This window comes from Scleropages formosus, chromosome 18, assembly GCF_900964775.1.
Source record: "Scleropages formosus chromosome 18, fSclFor1.1, whole genome shotgun sequence".
Taxonomy (NCBI): domain Eukaryota; kingdom Metazoa; phylum Chordata; class Actinopteri; order Osteoglossiformes; family Osteoglossidae; genus Scleropages; species Scleropages formosus.
This window is the reverse complement of record NC_041823.1, coordinates 7,390,203-7,405,322: the sequence shown is the minus strand read 5'-3', so window position 1 is coordinate 7,405,322 and position 15,120 is coordinate 7,390,203. Positions and strand designations below refer to the sequence as shown.

At 42.3% G+C, this 15,120-nt stretch overlaps 1 protein-coding gene across 3 annotated transcripts in view; it reads left to right on the top strand.

Annotated features, from left to right (window-relative positions):
- deptor (DEP domain containing MTOR-interacting protein) overlaps positions 1-6,976 on the top strand; it is a 36,990-nt gene extending 30,014 nt beyond the window's left edge. For all 3 annotated transcript variants that reach the window (XM_018763038.2, XM_018763039.2, XM_018763040.2), the window contains 3 exons: positions 381-451; positions 1,389-1,493; positions 5,262-6,976. In XM_018763038.2, the coding sequence (XP_018618554.1) occupies positions 381-451; positions 1,389-1,493; positions 5,262-5,390 (305 nt within the window). In that variant the 3' untranslated portion in view covers positions 5,391-6,976. The remainder of the gene's footprint in view (positions 1-380; positions 452-1,388; positions 1,494-5,261) is intronic.
- Positions 6,977-15,120: the final 8,144 nt, after the last annotated feature.

The following is a 15,120-nucleotide window of genomic DNA, read 5'->3' as shown; positions in this document are numbered from 1 at the left end:
GAAGTGAAAAAGAATTTCCTGCCTTTTCTTTTTTTATTTTTGCAACTTTTTGACATTAAATTTGATCAGTTGTCTGTTCTAGTATTAGATGAACAAAACCTGAGAGAGAAAAAGTGACTTATTTCCAAGGTGTGAAAGATCATACGTTGAAAAAGTAACATTCACTCAGTAACTGGCAGTAACACCTTTCGCTGCAATGACTGCAACTAGATATTTCCTGTAGCTCTTGATCACTGAATACTGTATATGAAGTCACAACCGACGACATCTTCTGTTTTCTCGATATATTGTCGATGCTGGTTCTGTATTTCTGCTCGGCCTCAAACGGCAGCAGTGTGAATCGCTGACCTCTGACCTCCACCCCCATCCTCCTCCCACAGTGCTGAAGAGGCAAGTTAGCCCAGAGGAGCTGCAAACCCCCGGGGGCCCGTACATAAAGAAGACATTCACGGTAAGTCCCCCCCGGCCCAGCCTCTCTGCAGACACAAAAAGGGCTTTAACACAGCTGGACACACACCACTCTGTGTGTGCAGCTTGCACAAACTTAACCTCTGAGATGGTTATGATGCAAAGTGTTATTTGTTACCCAGGGTCTCCCATATAATGCAGCCCCCAATTTGCCTTGATTTGGCACAGGGTGTCCTCCTCCTAAATGCTGGGGGGGGGGGGGGGTTCAGCAATAATTTGGAAGAAAGTTTAAGTGGAATTTTACACAGCAGTGCACACCGAATTAGCGTTGCATGCCACGAGTGCTTGGCTGCTCATGTAGGCCATAGAGCGGGACCGCTGAGAGCACAAAAAAAGTGATTTTTAAAAAACCTAATTTAACATTTTCATTTCTTTGTAAAAAGGTTTTCAGTCTTCTGGTTTCCTTTTCACTTAACCCGGAGCCTGTTGTTTATTCACTGCTAAGTAATTATTTGCACAGAAAGTCACCTTACCTGGTCTTTATGCATATAAATCATGCACTGATACAGATTGATTATGTGGATTGTAGAACCTGCCGGGCTCTGGACCCCGACGGTCCCAGCTGTGCTCCCCAGATTTGCTGCGTGAAGTACATTTACATTTATATTTATTCATCTAGCAGATGCTTTTCTCCGAAGTGAGTACTGGGGGTATAAAGACGTGCGTTCCGTAACAAGCCATTTAGTAAGCAGTTTGGCATCGTAGAGAAATATGCTTTTCCTACAAACAATCAAGTAATGTACAGTCGTGTCTCACTGACTGTTCTCCAAGATAAACTTCAAATTTCCTACATGTGTACAGTGTCAGTTCCCAGAGGGCTGTGCATCTGTGTGTTTCCTTTGCAAACCGGACTGGTCCAGTTAGTACTGAATTGTCCACTGTGATCTATAGCCCTGCCTTATTTACTTTATTTTTCTTAGATCGTGGGCGATGCGGTAGGCTGGGGGTTTGTGGTGAGGGGGAACAAGCCCTGCCACATCCAGGCGGTGGATCCCAGCGGCCCCGCGGCTGCAGCTGGAATGAAGGTACGAGGGGCATGATGGAAGTGGGTTCGGTTTATCCATTACTGCTATGTCATAGTAGATCTGTTTATTTTTGTGGCTTATTTTGATGCAAATTTTGCTGACAAGGGGGGGTGCGGTGGCACAGCTGGCTTGGCCGGATCCCGCTCTCCGGCGGGTCTGGGGTTCGAGTCCTGCTTGGGGTGCTTTGCGGCAGACTGGCGTCCCGTCCTGGCTGTGTCGCCTCCCCCTCCGGCCTTGCGCCACACAGCGGGCGCTGGCCAAACCCGCCGCACCACCGCGCTCCCCCCATCTTGTACCATTTTCGGTGGACTTTGCAGCCACCCATGGGCTTGATGTCTAAACCCCTTTATCACTCGCTGCAGGGTAGACAAAAATTTCAGAAAACAGAACAGTGAAGAAAATTTTAAAAATGTAATTTTAAAAAATACATTGGGGAAAAGTATTAGTTTCATACAAAAAAATTCAAAGCTTGACTGCCATGCTTTTGAGATTCCTCAAGAGAAGATATTTTGTTTTTGACTGAGTGCGTTTTTAAAATTGGCCCCTAGAAAAGGCAGTAAGTAAGGCCATGTGCCTGGTGTGGTTTTCATTGGACGCTCCTGACTTAAGAGGAAGCCTTTATCTTCGCCGTTCATCTGTGACATTTGCCGCTTTGCAGAAGTGGGTAAAATTCAGGTTAAAAGTGTTATGTGAGAATAGAGCTGTGGGTTGGAGCTGTGCATGTTGAATGTTTTGTTAGGCTGCAGTGGAGTCACATTAAGTTACACTAACAGCACTAAATCATTCTCTTAGATTTCCACCAACTTATTAATTTTTTCTTTTAGATAAGTTTTACAAACAACCCCAGTGGTATGGCTGGCTACTCTGATTAGCACGTCTATATGCATAAATGTGTTTTTTAAAAAAAAACATAAACTATAGTGCAGATGATGATTTATTTCTGAAGCTCTTAGGAGACCTAAAAAGAAATGGCTCTGAATGACATGTGTTTTTGAGACCCCCCCTTGAAAGAGATTCAGCAGTTCTGAGGGACGGGGGGGGGGGGAGGGATTCGTTCAGGGTCAGCACAGAAAGCTGATGACAATGGTAAAGATAATAATAATTCCATAATACGAACAAATTAAGAAAACTGATGGTGTATGGAAAATAATTTGGATTTTTTGCTAGTAGTACAGTATACAGTAGTATCCCTGTCACACCCATATTTACAGATTTTCTTTATCAGTTCTCCTTATCCTGGCAGGTTTAAAGGCAGTAAACATTGTGCAGAACCTGTCTTCATATTATCGTGATGAGACTGACAGGTTTGATGCCGTAGGCACCGATTCATTGTCTTACGATTACGGTTTCACGTGTGCACTGTGTCTTTCTGGCACATAATTGTCGCAGATTTAAATTCATTAACTCATTTGTGACATTTGTAGGCTGTGAAAATATTTATTTTACATATTTACACATTTCTCTGTATTCAACAACAAAATTTTAAGCTCATTCGTGGAAATTACCTTTAATCACTAAGCCTTCATAAGATATTTCCGAGGACATTACAGCTGCTTTGAATACAAGCAATGCACTTTGTCACATTTATTCTGGGAATGCGATAAGACGCGTACTTACTGGAATTGTGCGCATTTAGCTGTTCAAAAAGTTTCATTTGACTCCTCCTATATCTCTCTTTAAATTTGCTTGTTTTTTTATAGCACTCGTCTCAACAAAGTGATGAAGCGATTAACGACAGAATATGTATGATTGACACAAGTGATAATGGAAAGAAAGACACCACAGTCTAGTCAGTGCTACAGTACTGATATGAAATAGAAGTAAGGAAAACAAAAAAAAAAAAAATTGCAAGCCAGGGAAGTGGGGGAAGAATAAACCTCTAGGTGTCCAAGTACCAGTGGTGGCTCACCCTTCTTGGCCATTGTAGTGTATTACAGTGGGCCTGTGCAGGGTTCTCCTGTAGCTAATACGTTCACTTTGATTGGGGTGATAGAAAATTGGCATTAACTGAGGCAGAATAAATCAAAACCCAAATGTTAAAGTATAACCCCCCTCACATACACACACACACACACACACACACACACACATTGACTGAAACCGCTTGTCCTGAACGGGGTCGTGGCGAACCGGAGCCTAACCTGGTAACACAGGACATGGGACTGGAGGGGGAGGGGACACGCCCAGGACGCGACGCCAGTCTGTTGCAAGGCACCCCAAGCAGGACTCAAACACTAGACCCCCCACGCAGCAAGACCCGGCCAAGCCCGTTTCACCACCACGGCCCCTAAAATATAACCAAGGCGTTTAAAAAATAAGTAAAAATTAAACAGGTAAAATTTGTTCACATTGTGAATATACAGTGGGCCTCCATGCCCTTTTATAGAATAGAATAGAATATACTTTATTGTTCCATTCCTGGGAAATTTCTCTTGGACAACCATGACACAGCCAGTGCACAACATTGGACTCACATAAAACAATGCATACCATAACATACAATAAAATAAGACAAAAAGCAACAATCAAAATATATTAAATACCTACTGTACACAATCTAAAATCTCAGTTTTAAAATTCTCTATTCAATAATTTAACCCCAGTTGGCACAAAAGAATTTGTATAACGATTTGATTTACACATCAGAATCCTAAATCGTCTCCCTGAGGGTAACATGTTAAAATTCTCATGTAAAATATGTCTTTTTTTTTTTTTTTTTTTTTTTGCTTGTTTTAAAATAGATACCTCGTACAACTCCTGTATGGGTCGTTTCTCTTCCCATCCTATAATTTTTAGAGCAGTATGTACTAGTCGTGCATTATTATAATAATAATAATAATAATAATAATAATAATAATATCTGTCTTTTACCTCCAAAATAACTCAAGTGGATAAACTTCTTAATTTTTTTTTTACCCATTTATACATCTGGGTGATTAAATGGATAAAAAAAAATGTGTCTAGGGTAAGTTCCTTGGTATGACAGCAGGAGGTGGACTTCAGACTCGGTCTTTGGAGTCCAAAAGTGGTGGCTGTAATCACTGCACCCTCTGCTCCCCCACCTCAGAAGAGAAAAGGTGTGGAAAATGGGGTGTCAGCTCATTTTTAAAAAATGTGTTGAGGCTGTAATACAACCTTTTAAGAAGTCTGTGGTGTCACTCGCGGGAAAAGGTCCAGAAATGGGACAGTTGGTCTAGTTGTGTTACTAGATTCTGGTTGTTGAGGTGACCTGTTTTAAGTAAATACTGCTAAGCATATATGAAGAGTGCGTGCCAAGTTGTAGCTGTTTGTTCCCGTGACTATCTTCCTGCTGAAACGAGAGCCTGATTCTGAGATATTTCTGTAAAAATACGTTTCAAATCCTGAAATAGTCTTTAATTTGTTTTTAAGATACCTTTGAAAGCAGTCGTGGTAGATGGAGCAACACCGCGGTCTGTAAGCGTAAAGCGTTCACATGTGCTTTTTGGCCCCTAAATTGCCTGTCGCTGGTCGGAGTCGGACTCTAAGAGCTGGATGTGATCCAAGACAAGCAGGGCGTGAGATTTCACTGCAGTCGGTGCAGTTGGAGCAAAGTTGAGAAGGTGCAGTTTTGCAGCTTTTTGCGCAGTGAGAAGAAAACATGGGAAAGTGTATGAAAATGTTTATTCTCTACAGGGTTCTTGACTCAGGATAGTTAGACATGTATTTGTAATGAAACTAAGCCAATGGAAATGCTCGCTCTCTCTCTCTCTCTCTCTCTCTCTCTCTCTCTCTACCTTTTCCTTCAAGGTTTGCCAGTTTGTCGTCTCAGTGAACGGCCTGAATGTCCTGTCCCTGGACTACAAGACGGTCAGCAACCTTATCCTCACTGGGCCACGCACCATCGTCATGGAGGTGATGGAGGAGATCGACTACTGACGGAATGAGCTCCGTGTCCTGGACCGGACCCACACCTGCCCCTTTCTGGTCCACCCTGCTTCTCAGCAGCGATGGGGCCCACGAAGCTATCACACCCAACATAGCTAATATCTGTCTCTTGAACCATGAGCTCCTCCACCATAACTTTGATGGACATCGAGGAAAACTGTGAGATTGCAGTGGAGATTCGGTGTTCTCTGAACTATACTTCTGCTGGAGACCTCTGTCCACCAGGCTGAGTCCTCCTACACCTTGCCGGGACCATGTCCTCCATTCTCAGGTTTAAGGACACCAGTTCGGCACAGTTGCAGATTGTTGGGTAGAAGAAGGCACATCCGCTTAATCACCGGCAACTGGTCTGAGCACAGGAGAGAGAAGAAACTTTGGGAATCGCAACCCTTTCAGGTCTGAAACGAGAGGATACTACTGCACACCAATAACTTGAGACAACCTTTCAGAACTGACATCTGAATGCAGGGAAACGAGGCAAAGACAGGAACTCCGACTGAGAAACGGCGCGAGATGCGCGTTGTGTGGACGTCACTTTGTCCTTGCTGAGACTTTCCAGAACTGAACGCTGTGAAGTGCACTGTGCTATGAAAGTTCGGTACAAGGGGCGGTCTGCTCGGTTGCATCCAAACAGAATGGAGCGTAATCAGACCTAGTGTTTGTGGGTCACATCCACATACAAACTTGCAGCAATCTGACAGGTTTGGCTTGATGAGAAGTTCCGAAAAGCCCACGCTTGCTTTTAGAACGACTGGAGCGGCATATGTGTTGTGTAGGACTAGTGTAGATATCTTCAAGTGGAGGGAAGGCAGAGGAGAGATGCTGTACCCAGTGATGTCCATCCATTTACAATAAGCTACTGGACGACACATTAAAGGGAAGCGCTTGTTTTATATTTTCATTTGAAACAGGAATACACCAGGAAATAAGCATTTATGTTGGTGCATTTTACATACATACATACATACATACATACATATACACACACACATGTTAATAATCTTTGACACAAAGGCAGTATACATGGAAAGGAAACCCAAGTGGCCACAAGTAATCGTAGGAGTTTGAATTCTCTAGAAGGCATACAGACATGCATCGCTTTATGATGTTCGCACAACGTTTGAGAAATGCATAGGCACTTTCATCGTTGTGCGAGCATCGTAGAATGTACTTATACAAACCTAGATAGTATAGCCTCGATGCAGTCGAGACGTGGTAAACGAGAGATTTATGACGCTGCTGCTGGCGTAACACAGCATACTCTTTTAGAGTAAAGTTTTTCATGAGTAGAGTACACCCTAAAATAAGGATGAAAAAGTACAGTATAGTAAAAACATGAATCAGTAACATACGTGTTTATGATCATTATCAAGTATAATGTACTGTACATAACTGTTTGTGCTATACAGGTGGTACTCGACCTACAATGGGGTTACGTTCCATGAAACCCATCATAAGTCGAAAATATCGTAAGTCAAAAATGCATTTAATACGCCTAATAGAATACATAACCTCTCGTGGCAGACTGGGAGATGCAGATCGCTGCCGCTGCCCAGCATCGTGAGAGAGTATCACTCTGCATATTGCTTGCTGGGAAAAAATCAAAATTCAAAGTTTTGTTTCTACCGAATGTCTATCGCCAGCTCACCATCATAAAGTTGGGGAAAAAAAACCGCAAGTCAAACCCTCGTAAATCGGGGACCACCTGTACTTTTTATACGACTGGCAGCGCGTTAGGTTTGTTTACACCAGCACCACCACGAACACGTAACGCGTTGCGCTTCGACGACACTAGTCGATAAGAATTTTTCAGCTCCATTATAATCTTACGGACCGCCGTATGTGCGGTCAGTCGTTGAGCGAAACGTCGTTAAGCGGTGCACGACTGCATTCTCTTAGTTTGCGTCATCGGTTAATCTTTCTTTTTTCGCTGCGCTATTTTTATTAAGGGGTGATGGGAGAACACATTTTTTGGAGTTAACAGTTTTACCAAGTTTTTTCTTACAATACTAGTGCTGGCTGTACTTCAGCTGTTTTCAATATAAACAGTTTGCAGTCTGTCCCGTCCCATGCTCACCCTTCAGCTGCGATCCAGATTTTTCCGTTTCTTCACAAATTTACATTACGTACATTGCCTGAAATGTACATTTTTACAAACCTCAGCCAATGAAGAATATTATATATTGAAGCATTGTTTAATATTTGGGGCGCGGGTGATATTTGTATATAGCAATGTGTGTACAGGTACATTATGAATGCCACTGAGGCCAGGCACTTGCAAACTTCTGCTCAGCAGGTATTTTATTTTTTTTCGAGAGCTACTTCGAAAAAGTGTAGCAATGTTACTTCCCACAAAACAATCGCACTTGTTTGACATTTTTGTGACCTTTCACTTTAGTTGATTGTGGTGAGTCGCTCTGAAATTCAGCCAGTGGCTGTCCGGGTTTTATGCGTAATGTAAAACATTTACGTTAAATGAAATCTATTTCTATGATAACATGATAATACGATATAAGGATTAGTGGTAGTTGGCAGTAAGTCTGGAGAGGAAAGCTGAGCTAAAATAGACTATAAACCTCTTTTTTAATGTCTTTATCACTGTAGTAAAATAAGAATACGCAGATCTATGATAGCTAGAAGCAAATTGAAGTCTATAAATCAGAGCAGCTCTGAAAAAGTGGCGTATATAGCTAGTTCTACTATGACAACTTGCACAGTTTGCTGTGCTGAGTTTTATACAGTTGAATAAATATATTGTAAACAATTTGGATAAAATACAATGTAAATCTGGAGATGTTGCACAGTAATAAGGATGTGAAAATGTGAGCTTTTTATTGATTGTTGCTGATTGAACTTATAGTATCAGTGTAAGAAAGGTCGACCTTTCATGAAGATTTTTTTTTTTTTTTTTTTGGCTTCTCTCTGCACACTTTATGGCCCCCACACTTCCTGTTTCTCTGCTTTTTTGCTGATTGCTCAATTTTTATGCGCGGACTTGAATTCATGTCATTGATGACGTTTCGGTTGAGAGCAGCGGGTTCACATATTTCTGTGTGGCACAGAGGTGCAACAGCTGTTGTCCAACATCTTCTTCGCAACCTGCCGGGCAGCTCGTTTATGCAAAAATTTTGCTTGCAGGTAAAAATGTTGCGTAATAGGGACTGTATCTGATATGTGATCGGTGTTGCTTATGTTGAATGCTTTTTTGGGACCTGTATGGAAGTCCTGTGTTTCCGTTCATGCTCGTGTGACTTTGCGGCAACATTGATTGTCTGCGCCTGGTCCCCATCAGACCGCGTGGCAACTCTTCGTGGTACGAACACATGCAAAGCGACCTTAAGTCTTGCCAAGTGTGACAGAATGGCCCCTCGCACGGCCACTAGAGGGCGCATCTCTTCAAACAACTCAGGAGAGGCTGAACCTAAAGGGACAGCTTTCAGTTTAAATTTGAAATTCAAGCAGTATTTTGAGGAGGATGTCTTGCCTTCAAATCACTGAGGTTTTGTTTTTTTTTTTTTTTTTTTTTTTTTTTTTTTTTTTAAAAAAACTGCATAAAATGCACTTCTAAAATGCCCACATCAAAGAGTATTATGGCAGAATTAAATATGTCAAACATATCATGCTATATGCTTGCATTTATCTGAATATGTTTAAAAACTGATGAAATATGAGTGAAGCAATTTATCCTTTTACATAATGGAGTAAAAGCTAAAGAGAGTCTAAAACATATATGTACATTTTTCCATAGTATATTACAATATATTTCTTTTCCTTTTTGCGTATCCTTTTGTGTGAATTACAGCTTTAATCTTGACATCCAGCTTTCCTAATCTCATGATACAGCATATTGTTGCAAACATCTGTTTCTCGTTGTTTTATTGGTGTGGAAGAGAAGCGTTGTGTTTAAAGTCTCACTGCAGGATCTGCTGCATCTTCAGTGGTTTGGGGAGGGTGGGGGCCAGAAGACTTCTTATGGAGACCTGATCTGCTTTCTTCTCCCGGTGGAAACTATCCATCCATTCGTTGGCTGATGAAGAACAATTCTGTTAGATTTTTTGGTATTTTGTAGCTGCGAGTTGTACTTTGTAAGGTGTTAAGAGCGAACACTGAAACGAAGAGTTTCGCTGCCTTTTCCTTTGCTTTAATACTGACTGAGAACCTTTTTTGAACCTCAATCTGCCTTAGGTTGAGCCAAACTAGAGACAGCATTCATATTTGTAGTTTAATCTTGAGAAATTTGCCTTAATCGCTCTTACTTTTTCTCCTAAATGTCTTTTATAGCATTTAATTTTTTTAAAAAAAATACACTCTACAGCAAGGGCGCACAATTGACAATGAAAACCTCCTATTTTAGAACCTGTTTGTATTAATAGGGATTAACCTATAGATACTTGGAACTCTAAAAGCCTGATTTTTTTTTTTCTCCCTTCAAATAGAATTACAATAAGCTCTGTTGTTCAGATAATTTAAAAGGGATTACTCGACATTTATCACGTGTACCATAAGCATACAGTACGTGTGACGCACTTAAATACTTAAAATGCCATATGTACTTTTAATAAGATTAAGAAGTACTAACAAGTGTACAGAAACTAGTGTGAATGACTTCTTCAGGGTTTTAAGGCGTTGACAATGCAGAAAATGTCATGGTACTTCCTGCAAGTGCCACGTCCACATTTTGTAGTACGGCTGTAAAGCCACTTGGTTTTAACGTGCATTAATAACTGTTTTATTAAAAATTGCATATTAAACATCTGACGCAAAACGTGTTGCAGCTGTTGTTACTCTTTAAAATAAACCTCTTGAGCAAAACTAAGAATGGTGTATTGCAATTGTGTTGAAGTTGTGGTGTGATCCTTGCAGTGTTCATTGTTAACTATTATTTATCAGGTACCTTTGTTCAAGGCAGCGTAGAATGTTTGTACAGCGGTTTTACCTTTTTATTGAGCAGAGTGATTTTTTTTTAATTTTTTTTTTTATCATTTTCAGAGTAATGTTATGAGGGAAAAAAAAATTGTAAACCATTTATTTGGACTGCTGTATGAAGAGGTCCAAAAAATGTGATATGATCGTCACTGGTCATAATAGTCCTAATAATAAAGGCAGTCGTCTTTAACACACAGCATTATAGATTTCCATACTTCATTGAACAAATAGGTCAAGGTCATTGGTGGAAAAAGTATGTGAACCCTTATATGCCCTACAGCTGGTAAGTGTAGTGGTTAGAGCTGCTGCCTTTGGACCTAAAAATCAGTGGTTTGAGTTTCACCTCCAACTTCTAATACCCTTAAGCAAGATACTTATGCTGAAATTGCTCTAGTAAAAAAAAAAAAAATGTTAATCAGCACTGTTAATGGGTAAACAAATTTAAATAGCACTGTAAGTTGCTTTGGAGAAAAGTATCATTGACATTTATTTAGTTAACACATCTGTTAAAGGAAGTGAATGCAGTGTAACTAATGGAAGCTCCACATAATCCCGAAGGGTTTACACACTTTTTCTCATAAATACTACCTTGATCAAGAGTAATATTATAGTACGAGGTGTGATCTGAACCCAGGTCCTTCAGTAACAAGGTGATGCTTTGACCAACATGCAACAGGCTTCCCCATTATTGTTACTGATTATTGTCGACGTTCCTTCCCATTTACTGCAGATTGACTTGCAGCTGCCAGCTGCCAAGTATTCATGTTAATTCCCTTTTTAACTACATATTTGTTACAATGAGACATCAAGTTTAAATGTGTCCATTAATTGTTCGATATATTGCATATTATTAAGGCAGCAGCAGATACTGCAGAGTTGTTGGTAGAAAATACAGTTACTGTCACCAGAAGGTTGCAAGTTCAAGTCCCAGTTCAGCTCCCAAGTACTTTAGCTAAAAGTTTTTGTTCTTAACACCCAATTTTATTAATGCAGTGTAAAACTTTCAGCTGTGTCAGGGATAAAGGTCACTTGCTAGGCAGCTGAATAATGTAGCTGATATTAATATTCCGTTTCTAATTTCCTTTGTTTCTCTTTCCAGTGAGTATGAGACTCCAGTTCATACTGACTGCTTTACCACCCAAGAGGACTCTCACGGTACAGTACGGTAAAGTATGCTATAGTGGTGCAATTCCCAGGCACTACCGCAAGGGGGCAGTGTTGCACAACACGTGGCTCTCCCATTCAGCAGCTCAGAGTCTGGTGCTCCAGTCAACACTCATTCAGAGTTTTTTTTTTTTTTTTTTTTTTTTTTTTTTTTTTTTTTTTTGTCAAATACTGACATTCATTGTTGTACATGAATTTCTCAAGGACAATAATGTCAATTCATGTGCATGGAGGCGGTGGGAAGGGGGAAACAGAAATGGGGGACAGAGATTTTAAGAGCTGCGACATGCAACAAAGCAGTGTTGGAACAGAAAAGCTCATTGTACTTGCCATGTTGGGATGGCTTGAGGGGAATGTCTCAAACTTGTATAGTAATGACGGCTGGAGGGGAAATCTTGCTCTTTTTCCCACATCTCTGATTTTCCAGGGCTGATTCCGAAATCTGGCCCCTCTTCCTTCCGCAAAGTGTCCGCGGGGCTGCCGGGGTCTTGGGGTGGGGGGTCTGTGAACCCCTCTCACTTTATTTTCTGGGGTAGGATTTTGGGCCTTGAGCTTCCTCAGGTATTGTAATTCCTCAGGTTTGGGCATGAGGATTGAGGAAGGATTGATGGTGCGCGTCTCTGCCGGACGCCCGTCCTTCGGGTCCTCCGGGTTCGATTACACGTGACGGATGGGTTTCATCTGAGCAAAGAGTCTGGGGCATCAGGAGATGCTGCAGCTCGGCCGCTCGACTCCGGAGCTTAAATCAAAAGTTTGTGATTCGCAGGGAACCGCAGAGCTGTTCTCCCCGTGCCGTGTCACAGTGTGAGCATAGACATAGAGGAAAGACCTGAGCCTGAACGTACGAACGTGTGACTGTAGTTGGCAGTGACAAACATGTCATATTTTTAGATTCGCTACAGCACTTTGGCAATCTTAGGATCAGTTCAAACACATAAATGGTGTGAAAAAATGCCATTTAACGGGTTTCGGCAGTTATCTATTTAAATTGTGCGTTTCGTTACTTCGGGCAGACAAAGTGAACTATTATCATGGTTTGTTTATTGCATTTTGGATCACGGTGTAAGAGCAGCAGGTGGCATGGTGCTTAGAGCTGCTGCCATGCAGCAGGACCTGGGTTTGAATTCCTCTTCCTGTGGTGGTGTAATATTTATATTTACATTTATTTACTTAGCAGACACTTTTGTCCAAAGTGACTTCCAATGAACACTATGTAGTGTTGACTTCCAATGAACACTATGTAGTGTTACCAGCCCACGCACCTTATTCACCGCGGTGACTTACACTGCTAGTTACACTACTTACAATGGGTCACTCATCCATGCATCAGTGAAACACATGCTCTAGGGGAACCTGAACAGCATGTCTTTGGAGTGTGGGAGGAAACCAGAGTACCCAGAGGAAACCCACACAGACTGAGCAGGGATTAAATTCACGTCCTCTCGCACCGGACAGCAGCGCTACTCGCTGTGTCACCGTAACCTTACGTGACCCTGTAGAAGACACCCAGCTGTACAAATGGGTAAAATATTGTAAATAACTTAGTTTACAAATATAATATTGTAAGCTGGTATAGGGAAACGAGTCAGATAAATAGTAATATATGCGTAACTTTTACCCACATTTGATTACTTATGGGATGCACATTTTATGAGTTTCGCATGAATTTTCTCACTTACACCATGTCCATAAAATGCGACTCGGGAACTTGGACAATTCTTGCACGAGTGTCCCTTCGTAAGGAACACGGCCTCCTTGTGCTCTTGGAGCTGGACACGCGCATTGGTGTGTGTTATGTGTGTTTTGTGCTTAGCAACCTGGCGAGGACGTCTCGCCCTGTCAGTTTCCATCCGACCGCTCTCAGCAGCGCACTATTCCGTTTCTCGCCTCCGCTGCTCCTGCTGCCCCATCTGGATCCCCGACCCACGGCAACTTCGGCGCATCGCAGCCGTCGACAGAGGCGTGTTGCTCTTCTCCCCCCGGCTGACGTCACCTTTCGGTCGGTTGCAGTTTACGCGTTCGCGGTCTCCGCAGCCTCTCTGAATCCTGCCAAGTGGTCACTACATTTGTACAACCCCCCCCCCTCCACCCACCAAAGTCACACTGGACCCCACCTGCAGCCTCGCTAGCCCTTTGCACCACGCTCATATTCAGTGCAAGTGCAAGTCCAACACACACACACACACACACTAAGAAGAAAGATGGAACAGCTTCGGTGTGATTTATGTGTGTGTCCACAGTGACAGTCTGAGTAGATAAACTAAAATAGCGTGGAAAAAACTGCGCCGGGGGGCTACGTTTCAGAGAGACGGCGTTCCGGGCAACATGTGTACTGGTTTATAGAGCACCAGCTATTGATCTGGAAATAAAAGAGGAGTAGGAGCAGTAATGCACGGCCCTCCGTAGCGACCGAGCCTCAGCCGAACGGTGCGGATGCTCCCCGGCCACAGGTTTCTTCCAGAACCTTCTCTGCGCGTCAGCCAAGGTAGAGCAGCGAGGGTTCAGATGGGCTGAGATAATTTATATCCCGACCGAGTCCCAGAGGTTCTGCTCTCAAACCCTGGATGTATTCGGAGACGCGCCGCCGGGCTGGATGCGGTGCCGGAGGAGGCCGCCTCGCGCGACCCCCGTGACGACCTGTCCCGACACGCCGACCCGGAGCCGCCGATGTTCCTCCGGCTCTCCCGCCCGATGACTTGTTTTAAACTGGACGAGAACTATCGTTAAATAAACATTTGTTCTATCGTTCGCAGCTTTAACCCAGATGACAATCGCACGCCATTCGCAAAGGTCAGCCACACTTTGGAGCCAAAAAGACACTCCCTTGGTTATTTTGGGGTATTTGAATAGTATAAACCTTGTCATTTGGTAATAAGCTGTTCGAGCAGACTGCCGGAGCGCTTGCCAGAACACGAGCGCAGGCGAACGGTCGTCATTCGCTTAATTATGCGCTCATAAACGACACGTCAGCTTGAAACGGTTCAGGCTTCGGCACCACAAAAAAGGAAGCAATATCTGCAGCCTTTAGGGGGACGGTGGACAGTCACGACTTGAGTCATTTTTACCATGGTGCAGCCTCAGCGTCCCGGCTCCTGGCAGCGTGCACCTTCGGCAAGGAATCCCTTTTCATGACTCTCTTTATTAGTCGAAAGATTTACCAAGACGAGCAAAAATGACTGAAACAGGATATGAAGAACTTTGGCCTAAAGACACATGTATTGCATTTATTACAAATGATTAGTCATCATCACTTTATTAATATTCATGTTAAACAATAGATCAAATACACTATGTTAAAAATAGCTTGAAAACTACTTTAAGTATATAATATATTCTTACAAAGTAAAATGTGCAACATATGTGTTTGGGTCAGTTACTGCAACTAAACTTCCAGGAGCAGAGTACCACAAACTGTACTATTATTATTATTATTATATTAATATATTTCTGTTTGCTTAACATTTATTCATTTAGCTGATGCTTTTCTCCAAAACAACTTATGGTGTTAAAAACTACTTGCAGCTATTTATCCATTAATACTGCTGGGTAATTTTACTGGAGCTATTTTAGGCTAATTACGTTGCTCAAGGGTACTACAGCAGTAGGTGAGATTCAAACTGGAAGTCTTTCG